The following is a 15,419-nucleotide window of genomic DNA, read 5'->3' on the forward strand; positions in this document are numbered from 1 at the left end:
CCTGATTCCTGCTTACCGCAAGCAAAAATTTAAGCAGGAAGCACCAGTGACTCGGTCTATAAAAAAATGGTCAGATGAAGCAGATGCTAAACTACAGGACTGATGCTTAACTACAGGACTGCTTTGCTATCACAGACTGCAAGCAGGGCTTGCAAACTATTACAGACTACAAAGGGAAGCACAGCCGCGAGCTGCCCAGTGACACGAGCCTACCAGACGAGCTAAATCACTTCTATGTTCGCTTCGAGGCAAGCAACACTGAGGCATGCATGAGAGCATCAGCTGTTCCGGGCAACTGTGTGATCACGCTCTCCGTAGCCGACGTGAGTAAGACCTTTTTAAACAGGTCAACATACACAAGGCTGCGGGCCAGATGGATTACCAGGACGTGTGCTCTGGGCATGTGCTGACCAACTGACCGGTGTCTTCACTGACATTTTCAACATGTCCCTGATTGAGTCTGTAATACCAACATGCTTCAAGCGGACCACCATAGTCCCTGTGCCCAAGAACACAAGGCAACCTGCCTAAAAGACTACAGACCCATAGCACTCACGTCCGTAGCCATGAAGTGCTGGTACTGTAAATGTATCCATATTGAATGAATGGAGTGAAAACATTGTAGTAGTGAGAGAAATACATTGGAGAGTCAAGCCACATCATACCTTCTCCTGAATACACCTGTTGTATTCGGCGCACGTGACAAATAAACTTTGATTTGAGAAATCCAAACGTTCCCAGGAGGAGGTATGATATGTGGTTTGACTCTCCAATGTATTTCTCTCACTACTACAATGTTTTCACTCCATTCATTCAATATGGAGATACATTTACAGTACCAGTCAAACGTTTGGACACCTCATTCCAATGTTCTTTATTTTTACTCTTTTCTACATTGTAGAATAATAGTGAAGATATCAAAACTATGAAATAACACACATGGAATCAAGTTGCAACCAAAAAGTGTTAAACCAATCAAAATAGAAAGTACAAGAACTTCACAAGACCCTCAGCGTATGTCCTCCATCAGTCTCCAAAATAATTCAAGGACGTCTCTTGTTCCTGAAAAACTGTTGTAGAATATCAAAATGTTCTCTGCCTACTCAGAACCTGAATAACTACTGCAGTCAAATCGGTGACGACAGGCCTAAATCCTTCTGCCAATTTATCCCGAACTCCAAAATGCTTGTGACTGCCTCTTGATGAGTCCCTCAGTCTCCTCTCATTGCACTGCACAGACAGGAATGGTCTTGATGGTGTTTTATATCCATAGCCATCAAATAAGCATTTGTTAGAAGAATTGTCCTTGTCGTCCTGACTTGTTTTTTGTTCTCTCTAGGAGTGGCCTGTGGAATGTTCGACTTCACCCTTATCCGTACTCTTCGGGGTTAGAAGAATATCTTATTTTTGTCAATCATTGAGAAATTGCATTGCAATTTACTATTTTCCTTGACTTCTGTTGTCCTAAGTTAGGGCTGGGCGGTATACTGTATTTTACGATATATGGACCGGTTTGGGTTTTTACTTTACAGTAGACTAGAATACAGTATATACATATTAAATGAGTAAAGCAGTATGTAAAGTTTGGTCATACGCACATCCTTAACATAGGTGCTGGGCTAATAAAGAACAGACCTGATGAAGATCCATTTCAGATCGAAACGTTGTCAATAAAGTGGTGAATTTGGAGCTTTAAAGCAGTGTGTAAACATTAGTGACCAGTGATTCCATGTACAGTATATAGGGCAGCAGCCTCTAAAGTGCAGGGTTGAGTAACCTGGTGGTAGCCGGCTAGTGATGGCTATTTAACAGTCTGATGGCCTTGAGATAGAAGCTGTTTTTCAGTCTCTCTGTCCCAGCTTTGATGCACCTGTACTGACCTCGCCTTCTGGATGATAGCGTGGTGAACAGGCCGTGACTTGGGTGTTTCAATGAAAGCCTAGGAAGTGGGCTAACTGCCTTGTTCAGTAACAAATGCAGAAATGTATGAAAATGCAGATTTCTTTGAATTGAACAGTATTTAAATAATCAATGGAGAAAGACCAATTGAAATCACTTAGAATGTACAGTGGGGCAAAAACGTATTTAGTCAGCCACCAATTGTGCAAGTTCTCCCACTTAAAAAGATGAGGCCTGTAATTTTCATCATAGGTACACTTCAACTATGACAGACAAAATGAGAGAAAAAAAATTGAGAAAATCACATTGTAGGATTTTTTATTTATTTATTTGCAAATTATGGTGGAAAATAAGTATTTGGTCAATAACAAAAGTTTATCTCAATACTTTGTGTTATACCCTTTGTTGGCAATGACAGAGGTCAAATGTTTTCTGTAAGTCTTCACAAGGTTTTCACACACTGTTGCTGGTATTTTGGCCCATTCCTCCATGCAGATCTCCTCTAGAGCAGTGATGTTTTGGGGCTGTTGCTGGGCAGCACGGACTTGCAACTCCCTCCAAAGATTTTCTATGGGGTTGAGATCTGGAGACTGGCTAGGCCACTCCAGGACCTTGAAATGCTTCTTACGAAGCCACTCCTTTGTTGCCCTGACGGTGTGTTTGGGATCATTGTCATGCTGAAAGACTCACCCATCTTCAATGCCCTTGCTGATGGAGGTTTTCACTCAAATTCTCACGATACATGGCCCCATTCATTCTTTCCTTTACATGGATCAGTCGTCCTGGTCCCTTTGCAGAAAACAGCCCGAAAGCATGATGTTTCCACCCCCATGCTTCACAGTAGGTATGGTGTTCTTTGGATGCAACTCAGCATTCTTTGTCCTCCAAACATGACAAGTTGAGTTTTTACCAAAATGTTCTATTTTGGTTTCATCTGACCATATGACATTCTCCCAATCTTCTTCTGGATCATCCAAATGCTCTCTAGCAAACTTCAGACGGGCCTGGACATGTACTGGCTTAAGCAGGGGGACACGTCTGGCATTGCAGGATTTGAGTCCCTGGCAGTGTAGTGTGTTACTGATGGTAGGCTTTGTTACTTTGGTCCCAGCTCTCTGCAGGTCATTCACTAGGTCTCCCCGTGTGGTTCTGGGATTTTTGCTCACCGTTCTTGTGATCATTTTGACCCCACGGGGTGAGATCTTGCGTGGAGCCCCAGATCGAGGGAGATTATCAGTGGTCTTGTATGTCTTCCATTTCCTAATAATTTCTCCCACAGTTGATTTCTTCAAACCAAGCTGCTTACCTATTGCAGATTCAGTCTTCCCAGCCTGGTGCAGGTCTACAATTTTGTTTCTGGTGTCCTTTGACAGCTCTTTGGTCTTGGCCATAGTGGAGTTTGGAGTGTGACTGTTTGAGGTTGTGGACAGGTGTCTTTTTATACTGATAACAAGTTCAAATAGGTGCCATTAATACAGGTAACGAGTGGAGGACAGAGGAGCCTCTTGAATAAGAAGTTACAGGTCTGTGAGAGCCAGAAATCTTGCTTGTTTGTAGGTGACCAAATACTTTTTTTCCACCATAATTTGCAAATAAATTCATTAAAAATCCTACAATGTGATTTTCTGGATTTTTTTTCTTCTCATTTTGTCTGTCATAGTTGAAGTGTACCTATGATAAATTACAGGCCTCATCTTTTTAAGTGGGAGAACTTGCACAATTAGTGGCTGACTAAATACTTTTTCCCCCACTGTATGTGTTGCCACCATAGGGTCACGCACTACTCATGAAGAAAATGTTGAACATTCATTATTCAAAAACATAAAATACCGTCATACTGTCCTTTTTATTTTTATGCAGGGATATGCTATTTTGGCCATATCGTCCAGCCCTATCCTGAATGATAAATAAGTCAATCATTTGATAATGATAATAGTTATTCTCTTTTCCTGTCCCTTGGCCAGAACACCTATGTGGGGGCCATCTGTTTCCATCCTCAGGCCACAACACCTACGTGGGGGCCATCTGTTTCCATCGTCAGGCCACAACACCTACGTGGGGGCCATCTGTTTCCATCCTCAGGCCACAACACCTACGTGGGGGCCATCTGTTTCCATCCTCAGGCCACAACACCTACGTGGGGGCCATCTCTTTCCATCCTCAGGCCACTCTGACTATGGAGGACTCTGATGTTAACATGGCCTCCTGTGCTGCCAATGGCACCGTCAGACTCGAGTCTGTACAGGTCTGCTCTGGTTGATATGTACTGTGTGTCTTTCTCTGTCTGTCAAATGAGGGAAACTACCTAAAGTTGGATCAAATATGATTCAGGAGGAGAGGGGTTGAGAAAAGCAGTGTATTTTTTTTCTAAATGTTCGCAATTATCATAAACAGTAGCTAACTGTGAGCTGGTGAAATGAATGGTGGCGATTTAAAGGTGTGTTGTAACCTCTCTCTGTCTCTGTCTCTCTGTGTGTGTGTAGTGATGAGCCTGTCGCTGACATCGAGGGCCACTCCTGAGGGTAGCACGAGTAGCCTGGCACCCCTGTGGACGCTTCCTGGGCACCACCTGGTGGGTGAATTTATTTGTAAACGTTCTTTAATTTGTTCTATCATTTTCAGAATGTCTGATCCAGGTAAAACAATAAAAACAAAACATGATCACTTGCACCAAATGTCTCAACTTTAGCCATAGATGTTACTCTCGTCAGACTTGTCATTCGAATTGATTCTGAAGTGGGGCTTAATCCTCACTCTCTCACCCATTCTCTCACTCACTCACTCACTCACTCACTCACTCACTCACTCACTCACTCACACTCCTGGAGGCCCAGGAGGAGATCCTGCACCAGGAGGGACACAGTAAAGGAGTCCACGACCTGCACTTCCACCCTGACGACTCTGTGGTAGGCACTGGGTAAGATCTCACTGGATACACTATGAAAGTCTGTCAATTGTCAGTAAAAAAACATACATTTTTGTGTTGTCTTTTCCTTGTCTCTGCACATCCTGTTGCAATATATGTTGCCAGTGAATCAAGCGAATGGCTGGTCACTTTTGTAGAGTATTATCCCATCCATTATTTCTACAACAAACCTTCAGATAACTGGGATCTCAGTGTCCTCTCCAAAACGAAAACATTAGCTAGAAAAGGCTTTTATCAACCCTGTAATTGAAGAGCTGTCAGGTCACAGAGCATATCTATATTTGGCCTATAGAAGGGAATGGGGGCTATAGGAAAACAATGGTCTTATTCTGTGATTCAATAATCTGTTTAATGAAGGCCAGTAGATGTCCACCCAGTTATCTCAATTAGAGGCTTGGCAGAACAAATAGCCTCTCAGTGGCTTGCTGGATTTGAATCATACAGGGATATTCCCTTCAAGTCCCCTCTTAATAACATGCTGTCTTACGCACACTTCCCAACTCTCTCAGTGCACAGTGATCTCATACATATAATCAACTCAGTCTACTGCCTGAGCAATTTGGAGGACTGAGAAGGTTTAGCAGCTTGTTATGTGATTGTTATAACCTCAATTAAATTAAGGCAGATGCAACAACTGGCTCCATGTGACACACGAGCTGATGTGTTTTTGTACAGATCTACGCTATTGTTGGAAAGTGACTTGCACCAGTCAAGACAGTCAGCACATTGATTTATAGTAGAAGGAATTACAGATCACTATTCACCCCTCATCTACAGGACTGTTAGTTGAATCCTAGTTTGCCTCAATATTAATCTCTCTCAGGGGTCTGGATTCGTTTGGGCGTATTTGGGACCTTCGGACCGGTGCTGTGTGATGTTCCTGGAGGGCCATCGCAGAGATTTACAGCATCGACTTCTCTCCCAACAGGTAAATTACATGGTTAGATTCTGTGTTAATGATATCTGATGGATAGGGCCAGATAATCCTGACTGTGATCTAAACTGGGAAAAAAAAGGAAACGTCCTCTCACTCTCAACTGTTTATTTTCAGCAAACTTAACATGTGTAAATATTTGTATGAACATAAGATTCAACAACTGAGACAAACTGAACAAGTTCCACAGACATGTGACTAACAGAAATGGAATAATGTGTCCCTTAACAAAGGGGGGTCAAAATCCAAAGTAACAGTCGGTATCTGGTGTGGCCACCAACTGCATTAAGTACTGCTGTGCATCTCCTCCTCATGGACTGCACCAGATTTGCCAGTTCTTGCTGTGAGATGTTACCCCACTCTTCCACCAAGGCTCCTGCAAGTTCCCGGACATTTCTGGGGGGAATGGCCCTAGCCCTCACCCTCCGATCCAACAGGTCCCAGAAGCGTACCACATGAGGGAGGAGGATGTCTTACCTGTAACGCACAGCGTTGAGATTGCCTGCAATGACAACAAGCTCAGTCTGATGATGCTGTGACACAACGCCCCAGACCATGACGGACCCTCCACCTCCAAATTGATCCCGCTCCAGAGTACAGGCCTCGGTGTAACACTCATTCCTTTAACGATAAATGCAAATCCGACAATCACCCCTGGTGAGACAAAACCGCGACTCGTCAGTGAAGAGCACTTTTTGCCAGTCCTGTCTGGTCCAGCGACGGTGGGTTTGTGCCCATAGGTGACATTGTTGCCGGTGATGTCTGGTGAGGACCTGCGTTACAACAGGCCTACAAGCCCTCAATCCAGCCTCTCTCAGCCTATTGCGGACAGTCTGAGCATTGATGGAGGGATTGTGCGTTCCTGGTGTAACTCAGGCAGTTGTTGTTGCCATCCTGTACCTGGCCCGCAGGTGTGATGTTCGGATGTACCGATCCTGTGCAGGTGTTGTTACACATTGTCTGCCACTGCGAGGGCGATCAGCTGTCCGTCCTGTCTCGCTGTCTTAGGCGTCTCACAGTACGGACATTGCAATTTATTGCCCTGGCCACATCTGCAGTCCTCATGCCTCCTTGTAGCACGCCTAAGGCACGTTCATGCATGTGAGCAGGGACCCTGGACATCTTTCTTTTGGTGTTTTTCAGTCACTAGAAAGGCCTCTTTAGTGTCGTACGTTTTCAACTATGACCTTATTTGCTTACCTTCTGTAAGCTGTTAGTGTCTTTGCAATGAAGATCTGTGGAGTTAATTCATGAAAATCCAAATATCTTTGAAAAACAGGTTCCTGAAAAAGGAATGTTTATTTTTTTGCCGAGTTTATAGGTGTCTGGTTAGACTAAACGCTCCTTCCAGACTCGCATTAAGCATCTCCAATCCAAAATTATATCTAGAATCGAATCCTATTTCGCAACAAAGCATCCTTCAGTCATGCTGCCAAACTTACCCTCGTAAAACTGACTATCCTACCGATTTTTTTAATTCGACGATGTCATTTACAAAATAGCCTCCAACGCTGTACTCAGACTGCATCCAATTTGCTATCACAGTGCCATCCGTTTTGTCACCAAAGCCCCATATACTACCCACCACTGCGACCTGTATGCTCTCGTTGGCTGGCCCTCGCTTCATATCCGTTGCCAAATCCACTGGCTCCAGGTCATCTATAAGTCTTTGCTAGGTAAAGCCCCGCCTTATCTCAGCTCACTGGTCACCATAGCAGCACCCACCCGTAGCACGTGCTCCAGCAGGTATATTTCACTGGTCACCCCCAAAGCCAATTCCTACTTTGGCTACCTTTCCTTCCAGTTCTCTGCTGCCAATGACTGGAACGAATTGCAAAAATCACTGAAGCTGGAGACTCATATCTCCCTCACTAACTTTAAGCACCAGTTGTCAGAGCAGCTCACAGATCACTGCACCTGTACATAGCCCATCCAACTACCTCATCCCCATAAGGTTATTTATTTATTTGTTTTGGTCGTTTCTTTGCTCCTTTGCACGTTCAGCTTCTGCACATCTATCACTCCAGTGTTTAATTGCCAAATTGTAATTATTTTGCTACTATGGCCTATTTATTGCCTTACCTCCCTTATCTTACCTCATTTGCATACACTGTATTGTGTATATATACTTTTTCCCCTATTGTGTTATTGACTATGTTTTGTTTATTCCATGTGTAACTGTTGTTTGTGTTGCTTTGCTTTATCTTGGCCAGGTCACAGTTGAATATGAGAACTTGTTCTCAACTAGCCTACCTGGTTAAGTAAAGGTGAAATATAAATAACACCTTTAAGGTGTGGGACCTGCGTCACAGGAAGTGCATCTACACCATCCCCTCCCATCAGAACCTAGTGTCCTCTATCAAATTCCAACTTGAGTTTTTCCAGATCCCACCTATTAATCCCACTTATTAATTTCACATTAAATGGATACTTTGGGATTTTGGCAATTAGGCCCTTTATCTACTTCCCCAGAGTCAGATTAACTCGTGGATACAATTTTCTTTGTCCATGCTAGGAGATTCCCGTAAACTTCCAGTCATTGCGCTAATGCTAGTTAGCATTGGCTCATGAAACTACCTCTAACTTCCTTCATACTGGACAGAGACATAAAAATGGTGTCTCTGGGGAAGTAGATAAAGGGCGTGGTTGCCAAAATCCCGAAGTATCCCTTTAACTTAATTTAAATTGATCCAGCATATGAACTGAAAATACTTGATTGACCCTATAATGGCATACAGGTAACCCTTTGCACAATACCTCAATGATTTTCAAAAGTCACACGGAAAAGGTTTAGCAGCAAGTTATGTACTGTTATAACTGGTTGCAATTTTTCCCTCTTCCTCTCTTAGCCAATGATGGTCACTTCATCCTGACCTGGGCCTGTGACAACACAGCCAAGGTGTGGACCCACCAGGGCGCGCCAAGAGGGCAAGGTGATGTCCCCTGACGGACAACTCATCGCCACCTGCTCCTACGACCTGCACCTTCAAACTCTGCATGTCAGAGTGAGCAGGGGAGGGAGTATCACCCATAAAAAGAGAATGGCATTCTATGGTACCTTCTATTTCTATGGTAATACCGAACTGTCATCCCATACAAATAGATCATAAAATATTAGCATTTTCACGATTGACGGATGAGTCTTTGAACATCCTAAATATTCTGAATTGTACACTTGTCTGATTTACATTTAGTAGATGGTTAAATTATTATTGAACAACAACGTTAGTCTCTTGATGTCTACAACTTTGAAGCTGTCCTTTCTCCCAGATAATTTGTTCAATAATATGTTTTAGGTGATTTGTAAACATGAGTCAGTTGGCGTCAGAAGTCGATCCTTTTGTCTAGTTTTTAATAAAAACAATAACTCCATATTTTCTTCATTCTTTTACACTTGCACATGACAAAATGGTTACATACAAAATAATGGAAACACGTAAATGAGGGATACGAAGTATATTGAAGGCTGGTGCTTCCACACAGGTGTGGTTTGTAAATTAATTAAGGGTCATGCATAAAAATGCTGGACAGGCATATTTGAGCTACCATGGCTTACCCTAGGATGACAATGCCCCATCCACAGGGCACGAATGGTCACTGAATGGTTTGATGACTATCAGTCACCAGATCTCAACCCAATTGAACACTAATGGGATATTCTAGAGTGGCTAGATAAATTATACTATAACTCAATGAAGTGTGTATAAAATAATGGACTTTCAATAATCAAGGTACCAATAGCTCCAACTGCATAGTTGAAAGGAGGCAGAGGAGTCTTTCGGTTGTAGGTGAGGTCATTGAGGTCTTTATCCAGCGTCCCATTTTGAGTGCTGAAACGTTCTTTCTCCCACGAAGTGGGGAAAAAATGTTGTCCCCCACAACTTTGTCAGTCTCGTGAACACTGTTCTAGCCAGTAGTGGTTTTTTTTTTAGTAGTAGTAAATTTTTCCTTGGTCAGATCACGCAGTTAACCTATATTTTCCATTGTTTTAGCCTTGGAAGCCCAGGCATTCCTATAATCAATTACAGCTTGCACTGTAATGGGAATACTGCTGCCCAGATGCTTTAAACTCTTGCATCCTAGCAGCACCACCAGCAGCAGAAGAAGCGCCTGCAGCAAGGGCTCCTGTGGAAGCGAGGCTCAGCCAGTCCTCCATGGTTCCAGGTGGCCTGAGGTTGCTCTATGATGGGCTGCTTCCCAAATGAGGGCTTTAGCTCCAGCTGGTTGCCTAGTTCTCTTCCTCCCTGCTGGGGGCTGGACCTCTGGCTGTCCAAGTCAGCCTTGACCCCCAGGAAGGCTGCTAGGTCCAGGTCCAGGGCTGTAGCTCCCCCGCGAGGTAGCGGAGTGTTCTGCCGGCATTGTGGACAGGGGATCCACATCTGCTGGGGAGTAGGAGAGGGAGCAGGGTTGATTGGGACACGTTGGTTTGTCAATCCATTATAGATATTTAGGTAGACTAATAGTTATGACTGCTGAAGCTAATAATGAGCTCTCGATACAGCATTCCTCTTTGAAAAGTGTCCGGAAAGGAATCTGTTGCTCTTTAGGATTGGTCAGGTTAATTTAAGATTATGCATATTGGCTGATCCTAACAAATCAGTTCTCCCCTTTTATCAAATCACTTTCACTAAATCAAAGGAACAAGTGAGCTGGCTATAGCTTAACAAGGCCCAGTCTGTTTGAGCTATTCTGAAAGTGGTCCAAATATCTTACTTTTTATAGTCCCTAATTGACCAGAGATGCTGCCTCTGTAGGACTGCTGTCATGACAGTCAGACCCACCTGCTCATTGAGGATGGTGTCAAGGCGTCTCAGGCAGGCCTGGCAGAAGGTGTGGCCGCAGTAGAGCTTGCGTGGCAGCCTCTCAGCCAGGTTGAAGGCACAGAAGCAGATGATACAGTCCAGTTTACGGCTGTCTCTGGATGGTGGAACTCCTCTGGCCGACACACCACTCTCTACAGGGGGATCTTCTGGGGCCTCTATGTCAGGGGCCTCTGCGGGGGCTTCTGGGGCATGAAAGTCTGGGGCATCAGGTACTGGGGCTTCCTCCTCCATCCTGTACAGGAAACTAGATTATGAATGGCGCATATTGCTGGTGACCATGTGACATTACGACTACAACTGATAAGATATTTATAGCACCTGTTATGTGCAATACATTGCAGCCCAATGCTTAATAGTTCAAATAATCAAACTGAAACCAATTTATTGGAGAAACGAACAGTTGATTAATACAAATGGTGAGGAAACTAGAGGAATGGAATTAATAAGGAATTTAGACTCAAGAAAAAGGATTGAGACCCATGTTTGATGTCAGCTGTGGACTTCTGTTACAGCATTCTCTGTCCGGTCAGTCAGTTGTGTGATGGTATAAGACAACAGGTTGATTGTAAGCAGAGACCAATATCTATTTACTGGATAAGAGTGTCTGCTAAATGACTAAAACCAAATGTCAGTCTCAGATCTTCTATACCGTGGGTTCTCAAACCTTGCTGTTAAATGTATTTGAACTTTTCCACAGCTACCAAACCCTGATTCAAATTGTGAACTAATCATCAAGCTCTTGACAAGGTGAATCAGGTGAATTAGTTCAGGACTACAACAAAGTTGTGAAACGTCTGGGGTCCCCGAGGAGAGGTATAATAACATCTGTTCGTTAGTACCTGTTGACTGTCATTAACTAAAACATTGCCTAACAGAACTGAAGAAAAAAAAACTTAAAACATGGCGTACCTTCTGGTTTGTCCTCCAAACCTCCTAAAGGTCCTTGGTAGTTCCCTGGAGACCTGCCATGACTTCTGTTTTCAAAGCAACCTCCGTCCCAGGACCAGTCCAGTGTTGTTCTCCTTTACTGGCAAACTAAATCGACACTACAGTATAGGGTCAGATAGTAGAGTGATGAACTTATTACATAGCCTAGTTCCTGTTGTCTCTAGTACAATCCCCTGGAGGGTAGGTCTTCCTCCCTTTATCTCCCCTGTTGTTCAGCTCTACTCTTCCACAGAAGCTGCTCTAATGATGAGCAAACAATTTGAGCCTGCAGCGGCTCCTCAGGCCGTTTAATATTTCAGGCTGCCCGTCCCTGTGAACTCACACTCATAGGCCTGTCAATGGAGCGTGTTACATATTAAAGAGGCTACAGAGAACAATGGGGTTCTCAGGGGTAGAGAGAGCTTATTATCATCTATTGGGCTGATGGGATGGGCCCTCTGCCTCACCACGTACACAATCAAACACACGTGCACGCAAACATGCACACGATAACACACAGGCGAACCAGGCTCGCATTCCTGTATTGAGGGAGCAGGTAACAGATCAGCTTACACTGGCAACAATAGACAAGCAGAAACCCTACACTCCATTCGCTAGCATCCAGCACTCATCGGAGTAAGGCCTGAAGTTCATAAGACCCAGTCACACAGGGCCTATACACAACATACTGTAGGTGTCCTTGTAACCTTTACAATGTGACATTGCCTTGTCCAGTCAAATGACCCCGAGCCCATATTAGCCTCTTCTCCCAGGACACCACTTTCAGATCTGAAGAGAATGGATAAGTGTAAGCAATATGGTGATTGGTAATGGACTTAATGGAACTCATATCTATCCAGTTCCTAGAGATCTGAAAACACCAAGGTGTTAGGGACTAGAACAAGGAACCAGTGGTTGTTTTCCTTGTTCATTGGTGTTGAGATGCACTGGAGACACTAGATGGTAGCAGAGATCAGACATATATACAGCATGTTCAGGATGAGTGTAGGCGGCCGACTCCTAGGGGGAACAGAATGAAACATTTACTCAGACTGACCATTGCAACATATGTTTTTCGAAAGTTATTGTTTGTTATTGAGTGGCTTCCTCCCTTGCGCCGTAAAACAGGTCTATGAAAGATGAGTAAAGGAAGAAAACAGCTGATGCTTATCTTAATCTTCTGCAAATAGAGATTTCCAGGTGTCTCTGAACTTCTGTACATGCTTCGTAGCATATTTAGCTTTAGTTCTCACCATGTTATGGTTAGGTTATTGTAGTAGGTTAAGATTAAATCCATACTGCAGAAGATCCATACTATAGAGCGATTTAAATTTAAAGGCAATGTTCCCGTAACGGCATATCTCCTCTTCTTCTGAAGAGGAGTAAGTATCGGACCAAGATGCAGCGTGGTAAGTGTCCATAACAAAAACAAACGATAACGTGTAATCTTCAAAAACCGAAACAGTACCGTGTGGCAACAAACACCCACAAACCAGCAGTGAAACCCAGGCTACCTAAGTATGATTCTCAATCAGAGACAACTAACGACACCTGCCTCTGATTGAGAACCATACTAGGCCGAAACAGAAACCAAACAAAGGAAATAAAGGTCAGAACGTGATAGTTCCAATGTTCGCGGAGACTGCATTCACAGTAAACGTTGCATTTTGTCTGCTCAATCGGAAATTATTATTACAATCGTGCTATAATGCGGCTCTTCTGCAAACCGGATTTAGCCCTTTAAAAAGTTGTTTTTATTTTTTGGTAGTGGAACATTCCTTGAAATAACATTATATAATTCATGTCTACTCTATACTGTCTCCTATGAGATGGAAATACATTCTACTTGATTTCCATATATATTTTGACTAAGGCCTCTGTTTAATCATACAAAGTAATACATCAAATCAAATTTTATTGGTCACACACATGGTTAGCAGATGTTAATGTGAGTGCAGCGAAATGCTTGTGCTTCTAGTTCTGACCATGCAGTAATATCTAACATGTAATCTAACAATTTCACAACAACTACCTTATACACACTAGTGTAAAGGAATGAATAAGAATATGTACATATAAATAAATATATGGATGAGCGATGGCCGCACGGCATAGGCAAGATGCAGTAGATGGTATAGAGTACAGTATATACATATGAGATGAGTAATGTAGGGTATGTAAACATTATATAAAGTTGCATTGTTTAAAGAGACCAGTGATACATTTATTACATAATTGTTTTTATTATTAAAGTGGCTAGAGATTTGAGTCTGTATGTTTGCAGCAGCCACTCAATGTTAGTGATGGCTGTTTAACAGTCTGATGGCATTGAGATACCTGTACTGACCTCGCCTTCTGGATGATAGCGGGGTGAACAGGTAGTGGCTCGGGTGGTTGTTGTCCTTGATGATCTTTTTGGCCTTCCTGTGACATCGGATGGTGTAGGTGTCCTGGAGGGCAGGTAGCTTGCCCCGGTGATGCATTGTGCAGACCTCACTACCCTCTGGAGAGCCTTACGGTTGTGGGCGGAGCAGTTGCCATACCAGGCGTTGATACAGTCCGGCAGGATGCTCTCGATTGTGCATCTGTAACTCACAAACTGAGTGTTTTCGGTGACAAGCCAAATTCCTTCAGCCTCCTGAGGTTGAAGAGGCGCTGTTGCGCCTTCTTCACCACGCTGTCTGTGTGGGTGGACCAATTTAGTTTGTCCGTGATGTGTACGCCGAGGAACTTACCTTCTCCACTACTGTCTCGTCAATGTGGCTAGGGGGGTGGTCTCTCTGCTGTTTCCTGAAGTCCACGATCATCTACTTTGTTTTGTTGACATTGATTGTGAGGTTATTTTCCTGACACCACACTCCGAGGGCCCTCACCTTCTCCCTTTAGGCCGTCTCGTCGTTGTTGGTAATCAAGCCTACCACTATAGTGTCATACAAAGAAATAGCACTGTTAACGTTGGTCTGTATGGGTCAATGATTAACAAATGAGACAGTGGAACATTTTACCCTTTGCATATTTACTAACCCAATGTTAGTAGGTGTCTCAGTATAGGGACTATTTGGCACACAACACAAGAACAGGTCTGTTTCATATATGATCATGTTTTACATTAACAAAAATAGTCTGCTGTCCCAAGTAGGGGATCATCACTCACCTTTTGTCCTTTTGTGTGCTCATGTTTTATTTATTTATTTAACCTTTATTTTCAAGGTCCCATTGAGACCAAGGTCTCTTTTGCAAGGGAGCCCTGTATCTTACCATTAAACAACAAATTACACACAGAAAATGAAAATATAAAGACGGTACAGAAACATAAAATAAAACACAATCACATTCCTCAACAGAGGCCCTCAATCAACACTCTGAACTGCCCGAAAGGCACCAATGCATCCATTTGTAGGGAACTCTGAAGATACATGTTCCATACATGGAGTGCAAAGACACTTAAAGCTGTTTATCCTAAGCCTGTAACAGTAAAAGACGGAATTTCCAGAGTTAGCCATCCCTGTTATTGGGTATGATAAATCGTACTTCTATGGGTAAGTAAAGTTTTTGCAAAAGGGCTTTATAAATTAATAAAATGCAGTGTGCAATATGGTGAACCGCATCTAACGGCTTAATGAAGTGGCTGCTGCATTCAAGTAGATCAGTGGTTCCCAAACTTTTTATAGTCCCGTACCCCTTCAAACATTCAACCTCCAGCTGCGTACCCCCTCTAGCACCGGGGTCAGCGCACTCTCAAATGTTGTGTTTTGCCATCATTGTAAGCCTGCCACACACACACTATACAATACATTTATTAAACATAAGAATGAGTGTTATAATAATAATCAATAATTTTGCTCTTCATTCAACCATCTTGCATATAAAACCACAACTCTGCAATGTTGGTTTGTATTGGAGAGAGTCT

At 43.2% G+C, this 15,419-nt stretch overlaps 1 protein-coding gene and 1 long non-coding RNA gene across 5 annotated transcripts; one reads left to right on the forward strand and one right to left on the reverse strand.

Annotated features, from left to right (window-relative positions):
• The first annotated feature begins 511 nt into the window (after window positions 1-511).
• Window positions 512-9,120, forward strand: LOC118964576. Its single transcript, XR_005051685.1, has 6 exons — window positions 512-1,387; window positions 3,864-4,144; window positions 4,383-4,471; window positions 4,728-4,816; window positions 5,649-5,753; window positions 8,609-9,120. It is a non-coding gene; the product is annotated as an uncharacterized LOC118964576 (long non-coding RNA).
• An 81-nt stretch (window positions 9,121-9,201) lies between these two features.
• On the reverse strand, window positions 9,202-13,899 carry LOC110523462 (RING finger protein 224). Of its 4 annotated transcripts, none has more exons than XM_021602158.2 (4): window positions 13,857-13,899; window positions 11,492-12,529; window positions 10,541-10,814; window positions 9,202-10,141 (listed from the first exon to the last, which is right to left on the reverse strand). In XM_021602158.2, exons 3-4 carry the CDS (start codon window positions 10,811-10,813, stop codon window positions 9,839-9,841), a joined length of 576 nt encoding a protein of 191 aa, XP_021457833.2. In that variant the 5' UTR covers window position 10,814; window positions 11,492-12,529; window positions 13,857-13,899; the 3' UTR covers window positions 9,202-9,838. The 4 variants fall into 4 exon arrangements, with proteins under 4 accessions (XP_021457833.2, XP_021457834.2, XP_021457836.2 ...); XM_021602159.2 differs by lacking the exon at window positions 13,857-13,899 and adding an exon at window positions 12,763-13,040; XM_021602161.2 differs by lacking the exon at window positions 13,857-13,899 and having other exon boundaries at window positions 9,202-10,138; window positions 11,492-13,040.
• Window positions 13,900-15,419: the final 1,520 nt, after the last annotated feature.

This window comes from Oncorhynchus mykiss, chromosome 5, assembly GCF_013265735.2.
Source record: "Oncorhynchus mykiss isolate Arlee chromosome 5, USDA_OmykA_1.1, whole genome shotgun sequence".
Lineage (NCBI taxonomy): Eukaryota > Metazoa > Chordata > Actinopteri > Salmoniformes > Salmonidae > Oncorhynchus > Oncorhynchus mykiss.

Excerpts from the sequence above, each read along its gene's own strand:
- LOC110523462 (XM_021602158.2), bottom strand. The coding sequence starts at position 10,813 with ATGGAGGAGGAAGCCCCAGTACCTGATGCCCCAGACTTTCATGCCCCA. Across the intron at positions 10,142-10,540 it reads ACACCATCCTCAATGAGCAG|CAGATGTGGATCCCCTGTCC; the intron begins GTGGGTCTGACT and ends CCTACTCCCCAG.